This window comes from Megascapheus bottae, chromosome 20, assembly GCF_031878675.1.
Source record: "Megascapheus bottae isolate mThoBot1 chromosome 20, mThoBot2.hap1, whole genome shotgun sequence".
Lineage (NCBI taxonomy): Eukaryota > Metazoa > Chordata > Mammalia > Rodentia > Geomyidae > Megascapheus > Megascapheus bottae.
In genome coordinates this window covers 15,898,202-15,918,791 of record NC_143528.1, presented here as the reverse complement: position 1 = coordinate 15,918,791, position 20,590 = coordinate 15,898,202, and the positions used below count along the sequence as shown (strand labels likewise).

General features: G+C 42.2%; 1 protein-coding gene across 1 annotated transcript in view; it reads right to left on the bottom strand.

Annotated features, from left to right (window-relative positions):
• Zdhhc2 (zDHHC palmitoyltransferase 2) overlaps positions 1-10,626 on the bottom strand; it is a 46,456-nt gene extending 35,830 nt beyond the window's left edge. The window contains exon 1 of the mRNA XM_090353996.1: positions 10,442-10,626. Coding sequence (XP_090210122.1) covers positions 10,442-10,568 — 127 coding nt within the window. The 5' untranslated portion in view covers positions 10,569-10,626. The remainder of the gene's footprint in view (positions 1-10,441) is intronic.
• Between the last annotated feature and the right edge of the window lie 9,964 nt (positions 10,627-20,590).

Sequence of the window (20,590 nt, the reverse complement as noted above, 5' to 3'; positions counted from 1 at the left end):
ATTATCACTGACTACATTTCAAAGTCCAGAAAGAAAAAGAAATATTTTCTTCTTTAACTTGAAGCCATACAAATATTATAAGGTTCTGTATGGATGTCTTGAATCACTAGGTAATAAACTGCTAAAAGAGAAAATCCTCTCGTTAAGGATTTAGAGTTCCGAATCCACTCTCTGTTCACTGTGTTCATAAATCTCAAATTAGGCAAGTTCAGTTGGCATTCATTTAAGAAAAAAAACCAATGGGGAGTTCTATTCAAAAACAACAACCAAAAAAATAGACTAAAAGTAGGCAAGCTGATGTTTGCAGGGCTAGTCTGTGTTTACTTCATTGTCAAGCTCCACAGCATTGTCCCTGAAATTTTATGTACCTCATCTCCAGATACCAAGGAAGTTAAGCTTATCTAATACAGTAAGTGTTTTCAATCTAGATTTAATTAATTCAGACATGGCTCAACTCATATAGGAACATATTTGATTCTTTTACGTAAAATCTTTTACATTGAATGAAATAATCAGAATCAGAAATAAATTTAAAATAGGCAGAGAATACCACAATGTTAAATTCTCAGTCCTCACCTTACTTGACATATGAATACATTCAACAAAAGACTTTTCTCCTGAATATCCTTTCCTAGACTCTAGGACCTCACATTTTCTTCATTTTCCTCTATTACTTAAACTCTCAATGTTCTCATTTACATTTATTGTGCTGCCCTGTTTAATTTACAGTCTCTCTCAGGAGAACAATCCTATCTAATACGAAGTTTTAAGTTCATTTATATGTTGAAGATTTCATCCAAACTTCTCTCCCATATGATACACTTACTCAGCATTTCCTCTTTGACATCAACATACCCAGTGCCTAGTGAACCACAGAAACACTGCCATCCCCATAGCTCAGTCCCACTTACAGCCTTCTGTATCTTCACTGATGCCATCCTTCCAGTCACTAAAGTCAGGTTTGGTTCTTTCCTTTTACAACTTCAAGAAGTTCTATTATCACCTCTTTAAAAATAATTCCAGAATCATATTGAATCCCCAGAGGAGCTTGACGCACCGTTGCTGCTACACAATGATCATCCATAGTGAAGGTATAGCACCTTACTTCTCTAATCAATTCACTGCAACAGATCTTCATATCAGTGCAAGTAAAGGCAAAAGGCTGGTGAGGCCTTGCACAATCAGCATCTGGTCTTATCATCTACTTCCCTACCTTTGGCTGGCTTACTCCCTCTAACCAATATGATATGATCTCATTACTGCCCCTGAGACAGGTTGGCAGATTTAAGCTTTTTCACAAACCTTCCTAGGTTTATTTCTTCCTAATACTAACATGGTTAAAGTCATCAGCTCTTTCATGTCTTTGATTTTAACCTTCTCCTTCTCCTGGGACAATAAAATTAGAAGTTTCTTCTGACATTCCCAATCATCTTTGGCTATTGTTTTATGATACAGGTTGACCTCAAACACATGGTATCTGCCTCAGCCCTCTTACTGTTGAAGGCATACACTATCACACCCACTCCCTAATCCTTCCTTCTCATTTTTTTAAAAAAAAATATTTGATATTTGTCCTAATACAACCCACTAACAAATTACATAATCTACTTATTTTTCATATTGTTCTTCTTACACTAGAACATGAACTACAAGAGGAGATAATAGATATTTTACTGAATGAAGTGTCCAAAAATTATGGATGATTGCTATGCATTCAATATTTGGATTTTGTAATTATTTACTAAAAAGGCAATTTATGAGAGTGGACAGTGAATCCCTATCATCTTTCTTCCTCTACTCACACAAAGCTTTAGTTTCTACAGTTCTGTTTTCAGTATGGATTATGACTGGAGTAAGTTGCACTTCATGAAAGGTATATTGTACTTAAAAGCTTGTATATATCAAACTGGTTTCTGTCCTTTATCTTTTCACACTAACTGACCTCCCTGGAGAGGTCCCGGAAAATCATTAAGTACATAAATCCCCGACTGCCTTTCTACCTATTACAGGTCACATGAAGTTTCCCACTCAGTCATGAACCTGATCACATTTTGGTTCCTGCACTTGAGCACAGGCTTATGACTTTCAGTTTGAAGGACGTGATGACACTCACTTTCCTTCCTCTGTGAATGGAGTCAAGTGTCTGTCATTGTAGGCTCAGCTACCTTTCCTGCTGAAGAATTCCAATGTGAACTAGAACACTACACCACCCTCACATCTTCATACCTACCTTTTTTGTTCTCAAGAGCCATACAGTCTATTCTAGGGTTTTGGTTTTAGTGTTGGGAGCTGAACTCTGGGTCTCCTGAATCCTGAGCACATAGCACATCATATTAAGCTACTATCCAAGAGCCCTGCTCATAGTGCCTGAAAATTCTTAGATTTTATAGTCACCTCATTCCAAACATCTCTAAAATAAAATAAAAATAAAAATCTGTTTAAAATATAATGTAATAAATAGAACTAACAATAAATAAAACATTAAAAAACACAAAAAATCATGATAAGGCATTCTTGGTTTTCTAAGTTTCATTGCCTTAATAAATACATTTCAATGTTTTTGGAATGACAACAATCTTTTGTTATAATAGGAGCACAAAGCATTACAAGATTAGAAAACAAACTGAAAATGTTTAATCTTTGGATATTTGGGAGTTTTATTGTTATTTGTGTGGTTATTTGTTTTACAGGGAAAAAAGTGAGCCTAATTTGGAATGTGTAAATTCTCTGTCAATCATGGCTGGTTTTGTTAGTTCTATCTGAGAGTTCTTAAGAAATCAGGTCATTCACTATTTCCCATTGTCTCTACTCAGACCCTATAACTCACTGCCCTGATACTTCCTAAAGGCATCTGATTAACCTGGTAATATAACAAAATTTCCTTCAAGGAATTAGAGAGGAAAAAAAATTGTAACACATTTTCATATTTAACAATTAAAACATTTAACACATTTTTTAAAACAGCATTAAAAACCTCATTCCATCATGTTATGTTCTTAATATTAATTCTCTGTAGTGTTTCTAAATGGTAATAGGTAATAATTGAGTTTCACATAATATTAAAACTGACAATTGCTTTCCCAACAGATGGCATTAAGAATCTGTGCTATGCTCTGTCATTTTTCCAGCAGAGAAGACAGTTGTAGAATAGTCATCAAAAGCAGTGCCGGAATCTCAGAGGACTCATGACCTCACCACTTACTGAAGAAAAGAAAAGAAGCCTGTTACAGGTGATGCAACTGACAGAATATGTGCAATGAGCAGCAAAAATTATGAGATGTAGGTTGTCATTTTTTTTTAGGGTATAGGTGCCCTAGGGCCTAATCCCAGGGCCTCATCCATTCTAGGCAAGTACTCCAGTACCACACCTTCAAGCAGTCCAGATTCAACTTCTCTGAAAAGGACAATCATCATATTTCCACCAAAGGAAAAATTAAAAAAATGAGCAGAACAAACCAGAAGCATCTCCTTTGTCCAGCTGGGGCTATGGTTACAGAGCCACAGGCAGCATTGGGTCCCAGTTTTCAGTGACAGCTACCACCAGAGTGGGGGTACCTCCAAAAAGTCATTCCTCCACTAAAATATGAGGTTGGCTTTACTCACCTGCTCCTGTTTTCTGTCCATTTTGTAAGCTAGAAGCTCCAGTCTTCCCAAGGATTCGAAGATGCATTCATGAAGTTCCCTGACCAGTATCACCAACTAACTCTCAGGTTGAGAGGAGAGCAGAGAACAGTGGCCCCCGCCATCAGGTAAGGAGTGGAGGCTCAAACAACACCCTGGTTCACAGCACAGGCAAATACCGCCGGTCATAAGCTTGCTATGAGATATGGATTTGTGGTCAGAATCATCATTTGAATTTATCATTACAGGAGCGTTCCCTGTAAATTTTCTCACCTTCTCCCCCGATGACCCTCTCCTATTGGTTCAATTCACAGCTTTCTAGGAGAACAGTGCATCATCTTCCACTTCTGTTCCCGACCAGCAGGCCATACCCATAGAACTGGGAGAGATAGCATCCTTTTCCTTATGCCAAGCTGGCATAGCATTTCATTTGTGTATTCTTGCCCACAAGGATTGTTTTTCTTGGCTATTATGAAAAAACCTTGATTATATTTTCCATTAGCGCTTTTCGTGAAGGAACACCTGGCATGTAAGTATTCCACCAATGCTTTTGTCTGAATCTCAGCAAACTCCAGAAGCCGAGTCTTTCCCTACCTTGGAGAATCAGCTTCTCCAGACAGTGATTGTGATTTAAGAAACCATCTCTTCAGCTTCTGTCCAATGACTGGAAAGACTTACAAAAGTATTTAACAGCATGCTTGGAAATCTCAAGAGGCATTTGAAAATAAACTTTGCTGCAAGAAATTTTGGCTTCACTTGTGCTCTGACTACTAAAATCTGTGGCTCTCCTGCCACAAATAGGGTAAATGAAGCTAAGTTAAAACCACAGAGACGGGGCTGGGCTATAACTCAGGGGTAAAGCACTTGCCTAGAAATTGCAACATCCTGTACTTTGTCCCCCAAGACAAAAATAAAAATAAAATCAGACATTAGTTCATTTAATGTTTATCCAGCATCTCGACATGACAGGATTACATTACTCATTTTATGTATGTTGTGTCTAATAGAGATTAATAGCAAACATTAGTGATACATTTTCCTGCACATCAAAAGAAAACTACTTATCTGGCATAATAAATGGAGCCAAAAAAATTAAGTAGGGGTGGGGAGTTTGGCCTTGTGGTAGAGTGCTTGCCTAGCAAGCACAGACTCCCGGTTCAATTCCTCAGTACTGTATACATAGGGAAAAAAATAAGGCCAGAAGTAATACTGTGGCTCAAGTGTAGAACTCTAGCCTTGAGAAAGCACAAGAACAGAGCTCATGTCCTGAGTTCAAGGCCCAGGACTGACAAAAAAAAATTAAGTACTCTTTCTTCCCCCACCTCCTTTTCGTGGGTCAGTCATGGGGCTTGAACTCTGGGCTTGAATGCTGGTTCCTGAGCTCTTCAGCTCAAGGCTAGTTCTCTACCACTTGAGCCACAGTGACACTTCTGGTTTTCTGCTGGTTATCTGGAGATCAGTCTCTCAGACTTTTTGTGCCCAGGGAGGCTTTGAACCCCGATCCTCAGATTTCAGTCTCCTGAGTAGCTATGATTACAGAAGTGAGCCACAGGTACCTGGCAGATTGATTGATTGATTGATTGATTTTTGCCAGTCATGGGGCTTGAACTCAGGGCCTGGGCCCAGCCCTTGGGCCTTCTCAAGGTTAGCACTGTACCACTTGAGCCACAGCACCACTTCTAGCTTTTTCTGTGTATGTGATACTGAGGAACCAAACCCAGGGCTTCATGCATGCTAGGCAAGCACTCTACCACTAGGCCAATCTGCCAGTCCCTTTCTTCCCTCTTTTTAGTCCCTCTCCTCCCAGAGCATTTACATTCAAGTCAAATGGTAGTAGATATCAAATAGTTGGAACATACCATGCATGCATTTATACATTTAAGTTTGTGATTTGAAGGACTTTTGAGATTTTTTAATCTCTAAAATATTTAACCATATTAGGAAAAGTCAGAATTGATATATTTTGTTTGCACTATCATTGTAAACAAGAAATCAGTTTTAAAGAACACAAGCTTCAAATGTTTTATACACATCTGTTTTCCATGCATATGCCTTTTATTATTCAGTTTTAAACTATAATACTTATCGATAATAACAGTTCTATTATCAAAGTTTCCTATCTGTTCTTTAAAAAGAACTTTAATATCTGACATGGTTTATAAAGTGTAATAGTTTACCATTAATGGGAAATGTTTTTCTATGTAATTCAAATTCATCTTATGATGGAAGGCAATTTACACAGTCACCTTGGATCTTAATTTTGGGGCCAGGATAGCCTAAGCTTAACAGAACCCAAATATTTGGCTGCACATATATTTTATCCTCACAGATATTTAGTTGACTTGCTTATTTGTGTAAGTAATAGAAAACATAACTTCATATCTAAAAACTTTCCTAAATCTGCAGATTCTTGTATTTTTTGAGAAAATTTTATTATGTATTTCAACCACGCCACCTTCAGACTTACTATGTGGCCCAGGTTGGTTTCAACTTCTAGATCCTTCTGCCTCCTGAGTGCTGAGATTACAGGCATGCACCACTACATTCAGCTTTTTCTAATTCTTTGTGTGTGTGTGTGGGGGGGGGGGGTCAAGGGGCTTGAGCTGGGTCTGGGTGCGGTCCCTGAGCTCTTCAGCTCAAGGCTATCACCTTACCCTTAAGCCAAGTTGTACTTCCCATTTTCTAGAGGTTAACTGGAGACAAGAGTCTCAGGTTCTTTTGTGCCCGGGCTGGTTTTGAACCTTGATCATCAGCTCTCAGCCTCCTGAGTAGCTAGGATTTCAAGCATCAGCCACCGCATCCGGCTAGCTTTTTCTAATTCTTAAACATCTGCAGTAACCATTGTGGAATATAATACGCTGCAATTATCAGTGAGAAACACTTATTAAGGAACCAAAACTGTGAGTAGAACTCCACTGTTTAAGAGTGGAACTTCTAACATACTTTATACATCAATAAACTGTTGCCAAGGGTCAACTCTGGTCTGCCAACTATTTTTTGTTAATAAAGTTTTATTGGAACACAGCAACATTCATTTATTAAAATACCTTGATGGCTGCTTTTTATAAAAAGCAGAGCTGAGTAGCTGCAACAGGGATTACTAAATGACCTGGAGAGAGAAGACAGAATTTCTCAACTTGAACATTTAACAGCTTCATCTACACTATGGAAGGGTGGCCTAGAAGACCTCTAAACTTTTCAGACTTCAAGAGTGTTTAAAATGACTTAGGTGAAACAATAAGCAAACTGAGAACTATAAGTTCATGCCATAATAAATATCTCATTCCACCTGCCTCAGGTGAAAGTAGGAAAGCAATGTATTTTTGGAAAAAAATGGAATCTATAACAATTAAACAAGGGGGATCATAACTGGAAAACATGTGAAGTGTTTGTACTTGAAAGAAAAAACTATGGTTGCTTTCTTCTACAAGCCCAGGGAACAGATCTGTAAAATGCACATACCGAATCTATGACACCCATCAAACCAAACCAAGCTCGAGTGACTTGCAGATAATTGTAATCCTGAAGTTCCACTATATATGTACCCCCCCCATATATATATATATACACATACGCATATGCATATATGTATATACATGTTATATACATACACGTGCATATAATATATCTATGTATTCCATGAAATTTATCTGACCTATGGAAAATAAGCTAGCTAATAGTTAAAGGGATCAAAGATAAGTAAATTAAAAAAAGAAGCTAGTCAAACACTCTACTTAATGTAACTGTAAAACCCCTTCTCCCCATTCATCGTCTTTACAATAAAAATAGATAAATATTTGCCACACAAAAAAGCTAGAGGTGGAGGTTAAAAGGGAGAGGGAAGAGTAGAGATAATATGAATAAAAGAGCCTTACTAATCAACAAACTACATAAACACATTCCCAGTGATTACTAGTGTTGCAGTCTATTTGATTTCCTTTGGTGAAATGAGGTCTTACCTGAAACTCTCTCATGAATTTTCTGTACATCTATCTCTTACACACACACACACACACACACACACACACACACACACACTATATATATATATATATATATATATATATATATATATACACACACACACACACACACATACATGTATTCCAACAGGGACATAAGGGTTTTCTTTTAATATAAAGTAGAAACACTAAGCAAAAATTATGCTCAGAAAAAAAAACATGCCTAGAGAGCCACACACATACATGTTGTTAAATATAGAAACGATGTAATGAGAATCATTATCTCCAGTTTCCTAGGATACCAAGATAAGAACTACTCCTAAATTGCAGGGAGTAATTCTGATTCAGGGTCATCACTGGCTGACAGCAGCTGTGGAGGGAGGACTGGGCCAAATCACCCTGCTTCATGACCTTACCTACTTCACTTGGCAGCTCCTCACCCCCCTACCCTCTGGTGCCAACCACACAAGGAACTTATAAACTAGGATTGTAAATAGCAAATTTCAAGAAGGGAAAAAAAAGAGATCCACAAAGGGCAAGGCAGAAGTGGGAGAGGGACTAATGCTGGGAGTAGGGGGGGGGGGTTGGCATTCTCCTTGGCTTTGCTTGTGAAAGGCAACAGAAGATGGTGTGTTCATCAGTCACCTTGGCTGCCATCTTTTCCAGTGCCCAGACTGGAACTCTACAAAGCATCAATGTCCCATTCAGCCAAGACTATGTGAGGTCTTAAGGCATACCAAATCTACACTGCCATAGTTTCTGTAGGCAAATTTATCTTCAATTTATTCTATCTTCTAGAACCTAACACCCTTCAAAATGATCACTTTCTGGGTGTTTCTATGGCAATAAAAATACAAAAACTACTTTTTGAAAACCCAGTAGATATGATTTGTGTATCCAAGATTATTTAATGACTGCTTTTACTGTGACAAGGAGTGGTAGGAGACATCACTTGTCATCGCCAGGTATAAAATGTAGGCAACAGTATAAAAAGAAGCAAGCTTAGACAGATAGCTCACACCAATAATCCTAGCTACTCAGTACACTGAGATCTGAGGATCACAGTTCAAAACCAGCCCAGGCAGGAAAGTCTGAGACTTTTACCTTCAATTAACCACTAAAAAGCTGTAGCTCAAGCGTGATAGAAATGAACACACATGCTCAGGGACAGTGCTCAGGCACTGAACTCAAGCCATGGAATTGATACCAAAAAGGAAAAAAGAGACAATCTTCCTGTTCGTCCAATTATGACTTACGAGAAGAGTGGTATAAAGCCAAGCACTTAGGACTGTCAGCCTAGCTACTCCAGAGGCTGAGATCTGAAGGATACTGGCTTGAGTCCGGGTCATGTAGAACAGTTCATTAGATTCCATCTCTGAAATAACTGGCAAAATGCAGAAGTGGAGACATGGTTTAAGTGGTACAGCATCAGCTGAGCAAGCTGAGGCCTTGAGTTTAAACCTTATTACTGTTCCCTCCCATAGTAGTACAAATTTCGTGAATGCTTTTCCATAAACTTACAAAAAAAACCCTATAAAATATGGTTTTCACACAGCAGCAGTTTGCTATTTAGTTCCTTGCACATTACCTGCATACTCACTAGAAAATGTCACCTTGTATCTACTGGGGAAAGAAAAGCTCTTTGCCTTCCCATGCTTCCATCCGATGAGCCTGACACTGTGCCAAGCTAAGCTTCTTAGTTTAATGTGATAATAAAGGGGTATAAGCTGCCTGTTTTGATAATGAAGAACTTGTAGGACTTTCCTTCTTTGTACCAGTTATACCACCAATTGTTACTGCTGGTTCTCTATTTCTAAGCGTGGAAGGAATAAAACACAAGGGTTCTTAATAGTTATGCGACATACAGAGTACAAATCAATAAAGTAAGCTGTTTTAATACTGCAGATGCAAAAATGGCAGTAGTTTTCTCCTCATGCATTACTTCTCATACATTGTACATGAGCAGAACATCGCACATCAAGCCACATCAAGATGATGTCAGGACAAACTACTCTGAAAAGAACAACAACAACGACAACAAATCAGATTTTTAATTTAAAGATTTTTAAATTTAGTAAACATGACAACCGCAAAATTAACACTACGAAACATGCTAGCAATGGGGAATCCGTCTCCATGGCCTGAAGTGATGGCAGCCCTATTTTGGCGTATTTCTCACAAGGAAACAGATGTCCAGATAAGATGGCTCCAGACAGGACGAGATCTCAATCCCGGAGCTCTGGGGGAGCAGCCCCAGAGGCACAGGTTCCCTCCCGGGGCGGCGTCTGCCCTCCTTCCCCTCCCACCCACGACGCCCTTGTGGTGTCAGGACAGTTTGTGGGGTGAAACGCCTCCCAAGGGAAACTGGCAGGAATCTCCTATCCTGTCCCCCACCTCCTTGATAACCGAGATCGGTTTTCCCAGACCTCGGAAAGCACAGCGCATTAACCGGCACGCAACTGCACACTTTAATAATAATAATAATAATAAATCAGCCGCGCCGGTCAACCTCCCCTCCCCGGCCTGGGGAAGCCCCGGGTCGTCCGCCGGTCCGGAGCGCGGTCGGCGAACCCTTCCCCGGGGTTCCCCTCCTTCACTCCTCGGAGAAGCGGCCGCGCGCCCCGCCCCGCCGCCCGGGCCCGGTGCCCCACCGCCGCCCCCCCCCCACCCCCAGCCTCCCCGGGACTCCCCGCCCGGGGCCGCCCAGCCGGGCTAGGGGGTGTGGCTGCGGTGGCCGCGGCGAGGCCCCGGCGGCTCCGGGTGGACGCGGAGCGGGCGGGAGAGCGCGGGGCGCCCCGCGTGCCAGGCCGGGGACCCGACGGCGCCCGCCGCCCTCCGGAGCTCCGCGGCGCGCTCACCTATACACAGCTGGACGGCGTAGGCATAGTAGGACCAGCCCAGCAGCAGGCAGATGAACACCACCGGGATCCAGTACAGTACCCGCCGGCACCGCCGCCGCACGCTGCCCGGGCCCGAGGGCGCCATCTTCCAGCCGCAGCCACCTGCCCAGCTCCGGGGCCGCGGTCGCTGCCGCCGCCCGCGGGCCTGGCTCCGGGCCGGGCTGACCGCGCCCGGCGCTCCGGGCCGGACGGGCCCGGGGGCGGCGGCGGCCGGCGGCGCTGCGGCCACTGCGGCCGCCGTGGCGGCGCTAACTCCGCGTCCCCATCCCGCAGCCACGCGCCGGCGCCGCGGACTCCCGGAGACTCAGCCTCGCGGAGGCGGCGGCGGGAGGAGGACGTAGGGAGGACGGAGAGGAGGGGGGAGAAGAGGAGGAGGAGGAGGAAGAGGAGGCGGCGGCAGGATCCGCTCCGCCCCCGTCTCGTGCTCCCCGCCCTCCCGCGCCGGGCCCGCTGCGCCCCCGGGTACGCCGGTGGAGGACTCGGGGCGCCTCCCGCTGCACCCCGCGACCTCACGGGCGTCCACCCGGCCCCAGATCTCCCTGTGACTCCCCCCCACACGCCCAGATCCGGGGTGCCCGCTGGGGATGGCGGCGTGGAGCGCCAGCGACCCCCGGAGATGCCTTTGGGGAGCCAGAGCGCCCGCAGGCTGAGCGGAGCCGGGGGCGAGCGGGGACCCCTCCCGGGCCCAGGCCAGCGTCCACCGCGTCGGGATGGGGGACATTTTATTTATAGATATTTTTTAATGTGGCTTCAGAAATTGTGGGTGCCCGGAAGTTGGTGAGGGGGCAGAGAGGGCGCAGGCGGAGCGGTGGAGGAGGCCACGCGCACCGAATTACACTCTTCGCTATTACCTTGCAGTGAGGGGCTTAAGGGAATGAGTTCATTTACACACACGCGCGCCCGCGCGCACACACACACACACACACACACACGCACGCAGCAGTCTGTCTCTGTCTTGCTCTTTGCTGTATGGGAAGTGTGGCCACTTTGATCAAGGAGAGGAGAGGCGTTCTAGCTCTGTGCATCATTGAATTTTTTTCCCTTACCACTGAATATTCATTTTAGATATGCTGGAGAGTGGGTTAGTATAAAATTGGAACTTCCTTTAAAATTTAAACGTTTAACCATAGAAATCAGCCTTATGTTTCCTATGGGGATAGGCGTAGGCAGGAGGGTTCAGACAAGGCTCCAGGGTGTAGTGGTTGCTGAGTGGGGGAGACCCTGGATTTAATCTCTAGCTTCTGTTATTTAATTATGCTCATCACATTCTGACCAGTCATCTAAAACATTATCTAACTCACATTTATGGTATTTGTGTAATATTTCAGCCTTTTTGGCATAATTGAGTTATCTAAGGTTATTCACTTAAAAAGCAAAAGGTCTAGAAGAATGGTTTCTAAAGCAACACTAGGTTACACTAGGCTTTGATGAGAGAGGGAGGGAAGTTTCCTTTTGAGGGGCCAAAAAGAACTAATTTTTTTTTTCCTCCTGCAAGAGAAAAGTTAGCAGGAAACAATCCATTAACAGGTAAACAAGTTGAAGATCATAGAGAATTAAGAAGAAACTTGACTAGAGAGAGATAACGTAAGTCTCAGTTCACTAGTTTTAATTTACACATTCAAAAATTATTAGAAATTATAGGATTTGTGTATACACATAAGAAATGGTCAAGGCCACTTAAAGAAAAGAGTCTGCCAAACAAAGGAGGGCCAGGGCATCACTAGAAGAGAGAAGAGGAAGGCAGAAACATCCAAGAAAGGGAGGGAGGCCCTCCCCTGATCTGTAACCATCTTCCAGTTTATTCTATTCCAGAAAGCTCCATTTATTCAGATTAGCAGAACTCCTATGATCAGATGCTGCCTCCATGAAAAAATCCTTCATCTTCCAGTCAGCCAGATTCTCCAAACCCCAAGCCTCCTATCTATTGTACTTTCCTGGGTAATGCTTCACATCTTGCTCTCATTTCCCCATTCAGATAAAATGTTCACTAACTCTGGGGAATAGTACTAATGAAGAAAATAGCGTGCTCCCAAAGTCCAGGGCTTGGTTGACTTCAGAGGAAGGACTGCAGAGCTGTTGAACCTACTGCCTGCATTGACTTTATTAGGTCACTTCCTTTTGGGAATGTTAGAGAAAGAAGTGTTGCTTAAAAACAAAATAATAAAAAAAATCTTAGCCTGTAATCCTAGCTACTCAGGAGGCTGAGATCTCAGGATCAATGTTCAAAGCCAGCCCATACATTAAAGAACGTGAGACTCCTATTAACCTCTAGAAACTGGAAGTGGCGCTGTGGCTAAAGGGTAGGGCAGTAGCCTTGAGATGAAGAGCTCTGGAATAAAGCCTAGGCTCAGGGTCATGGCAGTAGGCTTGAGATGAAGAGCTCGGGGACAGAGCCCAGGCCCAGAGTTCGAGCCCCATGACAGCCCCCTCCCGACAAAAATCTTGGACATATAAGGTTATTTTTATTACTCTCAGACTCTGAGAAATTGGTTGTGTGGATGGCACCTACAATGTAAGGAGCCTGACCAACACTGCCTTCTAAGTTGGAGGAAATAAATATTCTATTCTTTCTTATTTACAACCCCCACATCCTTATTTGAAATATTTGTAACAATTGCTGATCCTCTATCATTCTTTGTTTTTTTTGTTGTTGCTGTTTATATATTTATTTATGTCAGTCCTGGGGTTTGAACTCTGGGCCTGGGAGCTGTCCCTGAGCTCTTCAGCTCAAGGCTAGCGCTCTGCCATTTTGAGCCACAGCGCAACTTCAGGTTTACTAGTGGTTAATTGGAGATAAGAATCTCACAGACTTTCCTGCCCAGGCTGGCTTTTAAATTCTCATCCTACTAAGTAGATAGGATTACAGGTGTGAGACACCTGTGCCTGCCTTGTTTATTCATTTATTTATTTATGGTCCTAGGGCTTTAACTCTGGGCCTGGGCTATGCTCCTGAGCTTCTTTTGCTCAAGGCTCAAGGGTAGAATCTACCACTTAAGACACAGCATCACTTCTCCCCCCCCCCCGTGTGTGTGTGTGTGTGTGTGTGTGTGTGTGTGTGTGTGTGTGTGTGTGTGTGTTCTGAGTAGTTTATTGGAGATAAAACTCTCACGGACTTTCCTGCTTGGGCTGGCTTTGAACCTAGATCCTCAGATTTCTGTTTCCCTACTTGCTAGGATTGTAAGCAGGAGCCACCAATGCCCAGCTTATTTAGTTATTATTTTTTTCCAGTCCTTGGCCTTGACCTCAGAGCCTGGGCAATATCCTTGGGCTTTCTAAAGGCTAGAGCTCTACCACTTGAGCCTCAGCACCACTTCTGGCTTTTTTTCTATGTATGTGGTACCGAGGAATCGAACCTGGGTCTTCCTGCTTGCTAGGCAAGCAGTCTACCACTAGGCTAAACTCCCAGCCCATTTTTTTTTTTTTTTGGTCAGTCCTGGGCTTGAGCTCAGGGCATGAGCACTGTCCTTGGACTTTCTCAAGGCTAGAGCTCTACCACTTGAGCCTCGGCACCACTTCTAGCTTTTTTTTCTATGTATGTGGTACCAGGGAATTGAACCTGGGTCTTCATGCATGCTAGGCAAACACTCTATCACTAGGCCAAACTCCCGGCCCTCCCAGCCCAATTTTTAAAGACAGATTTTATCAGTCTTTTGGACAGGGGTGTAGAAGAGGATTCCATTTAGAGGCCAATTATTTATTACTACAATGACTCCAGTTTATTTAATTGCACAATTGTATGTGGTTGAAATATTCTGTGAGAAAACAGCATGCTCAAAACACATATTTCTTGACCCAAGTAAAAGAAAAATCTCTAAAGAAAAGTATTTCAGAAGTGGTGCTATGGCTCAAGTGGTAGAGCAACAGCCTTGAGCTAAAGAGCTCAAGGGACAGCACCCAGGCCCAGAGTTCAAGCCCCACAACCAGGAAAAAAAAAAAAAATGGAAAAGAAAGGGAAAAAAATAATGCTTAGTTGTTAAAGGAAAAACAGTGTTTTGGTTCCAATTATATAGCATGAAGGTGATCTCAAAGGCCAAAGAAGATTTCCACTGGATAGTGGATTAGAGCGAAGTACTATGAAAATTGTAAAACGGCATTGTCTGTGGCCAACCTCACTCTCAAACCCTGTAGGATTTCTGTGATAGTATTGTATTTGACCACTAGATGGCAGGCACACACCAAGTACTGCATCTCTCCTGACCTACAGCTAGATAACATCAAACATTAACCATGGCAATTATAAATTACAACTTACTAATCGGTTACATATAATTATAATTAATTAAATGATACGATCATGCACTTTTATATAATTTAGTGACTAATGGTTAATAAAAACATCAACCGTGGGGCCGGGAGTTTGGCCTAGTGGTAGAGTGCTTGCCTAGCATGTATGAAGAGCCGGGTTTGATTTTCCAGTACAACAGACATAGAAAAAAGCCGGAAGTGGTGCTGAGGCTCAAGTGGTAGAGCAGAAGCCTTGAGAAAGTCCGAGGACAGTGCTCAGGCCCTGAGTTCAAGACTGGCAAAAAAAAAGACCCTACATAAATAAACTTAAAGGTGAAATCTTTCTGTACTCATAATCTCCTTGACTCTGTTTCTATTACTTCTCTACAGTTTACACCAAGGTTTATCTCTTTGAAAATGTATTGAAAATAGTTTATTTAAATAGTTTTGCCTATATTAAGTGCCTCCCTTACGCCTAAAAGGAGGAGGACAGAGTCCATAAACCTAAGGCAGGGCAAATCTCTCCTTCCCCGTGGACTGGCTGCTCTAGTGTGGATATAAGCACATATAATACAATGGCAAAATTGAAATGGAGACTATTAGAAGTGCCTATTGCTCAATGGCCAAATCAGTGACAAGGACAGCAGGACTCTGCTGTGTGGCCGCAAGTGCCTCATGGTGCCCAGGCCAGCAGCCACATCCTTGGCAGACTGTGTTTGGTAGCAGCTTCCTAACAATCTGCCAGCTTCCTCCATTCCAGCTCAAGTCACTGGGCATGTATGGCTACTCAAATTCAAACCACCATTAGTTCAAGTAAATAAAAGGCACAGTTCCTTAGTTTGAAGAAGCAACACTCTGTAGCCATAGTAGTTAGTGTTATTGTACTGGCCACACACATCTTGATGCCTGTGTTGTTGTAGAAAGTTTCACGCTGAATAAAACTGCCTTGAAATTTTATCTAATTTCATACTTTCTTTTTTTTTTTCCAGAGCTGAGGACCGAACTCAGGGCCTTGCACTTGCCAGGCAAGGGCTCTTCCACTGAGCTAAATCCCCAACCCCTAATTTCATACTTTTAAAGCAAGCTTTCAGTGTGAACATATAATACAACAACAACAGCAACAAAATCCCCATATAATTACACTGCCCCTGTTGTGAATAAACACAAACGAGAGGTCACAGGAAATTGAAGACATGCTGTTTTTCTCTCCTCTGGAGTCTAAAGAGCAATGAATCCACTGGAATTTTACAGAGCTACTACTATAGATTTTAAAATCTGAATTTTATATATAAATTACTTGCAAAACATTTTCAGGAAGAAACTTAACAGAACATGCTAGTGTACTTACATATTAACATATAAAACTGAATATTAGACTGGAATTTTTTTTTTGTCAGTTGTGGGGCTTGAACTCTGGGCCTGGGTGTGGTCCCTGAGCTCTTTAGATCTAGGCTCTACCACTTGAGCCACCGCAGCACCTCTGGTTTTCTGGCAGTTAATTGGAAATGAGATTCTCACCAACTTTTTGTGCCGGTGCTCACCTGAACCATGATCCTCAGATCTACCAGCCTCCTGAGTAGCCAGGTTTAGAGACATAAGCCACTGGCATCCAGCTTAGATTTGGATTTTGAACCAATGGTGCTTAGAGGTATATCCTTATTCCTAGGAAACTTGAGCCTTGAAGATCACAACGGTGTATCTTCATTCAGGAGCCTCTGGAACTCTTTCTGTCCCATTTGTTGAGCAGGTACTCACTGAGGCACATGGAAATTGCCCATTAAATTCTGCCATAGCTCTGTCAAGTTCTAGGTTAGATTAGTCATGTTTAGTTTTCTTGGTGGCAGATGTGGGAGGAAGTATGACTAATATGCCCCACCCAGTAGTCTGTACAAATCCACACTGGCTCTGGTTCAACTCTTTTCCTGAAAAAAAAAAAAAAAGAAAGAGAGAGAGAAAGAGAGAGGTAGAAGAGAGTTATGGGGGGGGGTCAAAGTGAGTGAGGAAAAGGGGGAGAAAAGAAGAGAAGATTATCATAATGCTATTAAATTTTAATAATTATTTCTAAGGAAGAATGGATGCATAAACAAATCAATAAATCAAATGATTTTATGCATTTAGCACTTCTAAATATTGTCAAAGATTTAATAAAATGCAAGCTCAAATTCCAATTTATAATTATAGAGGAAAAATATCTAACCAAAGCTTTGGTTTTTGACCTTCAAAAAGTGCCAGCAGAATAAAAAATAAGTATTTAATGATGACATTTAACAACAACTATAAAAAGGCACATTGACTCACAACGTAAGTAAGCAAGGCGATGAACTATACTGCCTCTACCACCAGAATTATAGGTCTGAATTGGGCCGGGAGTTTGGCCTAGTGGTAGAGTGCTTGCTTAGCATGCACGAAGACCCTGGTTCAATTCCTTGGTACTACATACATAGAAAAAGCTGGAAGTGGTGCTGACACTCAAGTGGTAAAGCTCTAGCCTTGGGAAAATCCAAGGACAGTGCTTAGGCCCTGAGCTCAAGCCCAGGACTGGCAAAAAAAAAATTGCCATAACTATCATCATCAGGTATCAATAAATTTGCAAAGTTAAAAGAAATCATGAAGCTATTAAGGTTGCTCAAAGATAACTAAGGATATTTTTTTTTAGTATATTATGTGTTGATTGCTTTCTGTGTTTCCAGGTACTAGAAATCCTCAAAATTTAAAGAAAAGGCAGGGTCTGAGAGTATGGTCTAGTGGTAGAGTGCTTGCCTAGCTTGCACAAAGCCTTGGGTTGGATTCCTTGGTACCACACACACAGAAAAAGCCAGAAGTACTGCTGTGGCTCAAGTGGTAGAGTGCTACCCTTGAGAAACATCAAGGACAGTGTCCAGGCCCTGAGTTCAAGACCCCCACCACTGGCAAAAAAAAGTGTCAAATAGTTTCAAGGAATTTATGTACTATCAATTAGACCAATGTGCCATCACTTTCAATGATAAAATTAAAGCACACAAGAGTTGTGTTGTTGTTTTGTTTTGGCCAGTCCTGGGGCTTGAACTCAGACCCTGGGAACTGTCCTTGAGCTTCTTTTGCCAAAGGCTAGCACTCTACCAATTGAGCCACAGCACCACTTCTGGCTTTTTCTGTTTATGTGGTACTAAGGAATTGAACCCAGGGCTTCATGTGTGCTACCCAAGCATTCGACCACTAAGCCACCTTCCCAGCCCACAGCGAAGGGTGTTGGCAGTAATGGGAAGGACAGGATGCGGCTGGAGCAGTCAGGAAGTCTACAGAGGAAACGTGGAGTTAATATTAAGCCTAAAGGACAAGTCAAAGTTTGCATCACAGAGAAATGAAGGGAGGATTTTCTTGCATAGAAAATTCTTTCTGCCCTTGAACAAAAGGTGGCAATGTCAGTTAAGGTCTAATCAGAAATGCAAGACTCTCACATTTTCCTGGGAAGAACTGAATAATGGTAATTAAATTCAAAGATGTTGGAAGAGCAGCAGAGTGAGATGAGGCAAAGAGAGGATGACTGACAGCTGTAGAAAGTCACTGCCGTCCTTGAGTCTGGATAGAGAAGAAGAAAGCAGTGGAACTGAGTCAGACTGATGAGGAGCTTTATAGATACTCAGGACTGTGGCAGTGATTTAGCAGCTGTGAGTATAATAGTTTGAGAGAAGAGGGAAGAAGATAGAGAAGGGACAAAGAAGTAGAGAAGGAAGGAGAGAGAGATAAGAGAGAGAAGGAGGGAGAGAGTTACATAGAAGCCAGCTGGCAAGAATGTCTAAGAAAAATAGTTTGCAGAGGTCAGCGCCCTGTGTATAAAGCAAACCAAAAGGAAGATAAGAAATAATTTAAGAGTAAGCAAGATCATAAGGGAGCTCAGCAAAGGGAACATTCACTAGACAAAGACGGTATGGGCTGCTTAAAACAAGGCACAAAAGGTCTTGTGTGCTACTCAGAGGGGTTTGAATTATATCCAACAGTCATTAGAAAGAGCTTTCAAACAACTTGTAAGCGGGAGAATGAGATGACAAATTCAAGTTAGAAAGAGAATTCTGAAAGCACTGTAGAAAGACAGAAGAAAATAATGGGAGAAAGCTTGTCCAGTTGAAGGACAAATGAAATCTTGAACTGGCACCAAGGTCAAAGACTATGGAGGAAGCAAAAGCCAGGAAAGCCCCAGTAACTGAATAAAGGATGGAGAAGACAGGAAAGAACAGACTATTTTTTGTCGGTTTTGGAAAGAAAACCAGAAAAGAAATCCAGGGTTAAGGCCTAGGTAGTAGATGGGCCATAATAATCCCAGGGCTCACAGTCAACCATGGAAGCACAAATCTCTGGGCATCTACCTCTAACTATAACTTCCATGAGAATACGACTTCAACATCACATGCCTAAGGGGCCAGGGGTTTGGCTTAGTGGTAGAGTGCTTGCCTAGCATTCACAATTCCCTGGTACCACATTCATAGAAAAGCCGAAAGTGGTGCTGTGGCTCAAGTGGTAGAGTACTAGCCTTGAGGAAAGCCCAAGTACAGTGCTCAGGCCCTGTGTTCAAGCCCCACAACTGGCAAAAAAAATTACATGCATAAAAGAGATATGAAATTGAGATCAATCCTTTCTACTTCACAGAGTCTACCCAGCCCATCCCATTCAGATGTAATTAGGTCATGGGTTATACTTTCTCCTTTTGTTTTTATATTGAAGATTGAACTCAGGACCTGGCCCTTGCTAGTCAGGTACTTTATTACTCAAATTTGCTCAGATTCTGCTTTTAGTGTGTGCTTTCTCCCAGAGAAGGCTTTGGCTCTCTATCTTCCTTTTTCTACCTTCTGAGGGGCTGAGATTTCAGATTTTGCTTCAGGTATGTAATAGCTCACTATTTCATTTGGTGCTGAATTGTTTAGTTCTGTAACTTTCTCAGAGAATGATAGGACAGCCTTTCTATGCTAACTCCTTCATGTTACAAAGGAAATGCTATTAAAATATTAAAGATATCTAGGATAGTAAATATAATATGGCAAAAAAATCTAGCCTAGAAAGTAGAAGCATTACTTAAGGGCATTGAAGCATTTCTCTCTCTCTCTCTCTCTCTCTCTCTCTCTCTCTCTCTCTCTCTCTCTCTCTCTCTCTCTCTCTCTCTCTCTGTGTGTGTGTGTGTGTGTGTGTGTGTGTGTGTGTGTGTGTGTCTCAGGGCTTGAACTCAGGGCATGGGCACTGTTTCTGAGCTTTCATGCTCAAGGCTAGTACTTTATCAAGTGAGTTACAGCTCTACATCCAGCTTTTTGGTGGTTAATTGTACATAAACATTTCACTAACTTTCCTACCCAGGCTGGCTTCAAACTGTGATCTTCAGTCTTCCGAGGAGTTAGGCATGAGCTATGGGTGCCCAGTTGTGTGAACATTTTAATACCAACATATATTCCTTAAACATTGCTTATAGTAATTTTTAGTATAAATGTGCAAAATATATGCAACAGTTTTGGAATCTTCTTAGGAAGGCAGAGCATCCTATTTCCATTTGCTCTTCTAAATTTATCATCTACTTTTCTTTACGTGGAGGAGGTCCATATTTCTCAATCTGTTGTAAAGGACTTTTTTTTTGCACTCTGGACTCTGGTTGGTTCACTTAGTACAAGGCAAGGAAAGGATTCATAGCCAAGATAATGACACAGGGATTATTATAACACACACCCTTTTCTTCCCAGATTATTAACTAAATTCTTCTCAGTGACCACTTCGGACTATGCCAAAGACTCTTTAATTGCAGATATAACCCTCTAGCCTATCCATCTGAAAGAAGTCTATTTTTTGATGATGGAAACATGCATAAATTCATAAATGCCTTCTGAATATTCAGAAAGCTAAAATTATCCTTTAATATGAACGTTA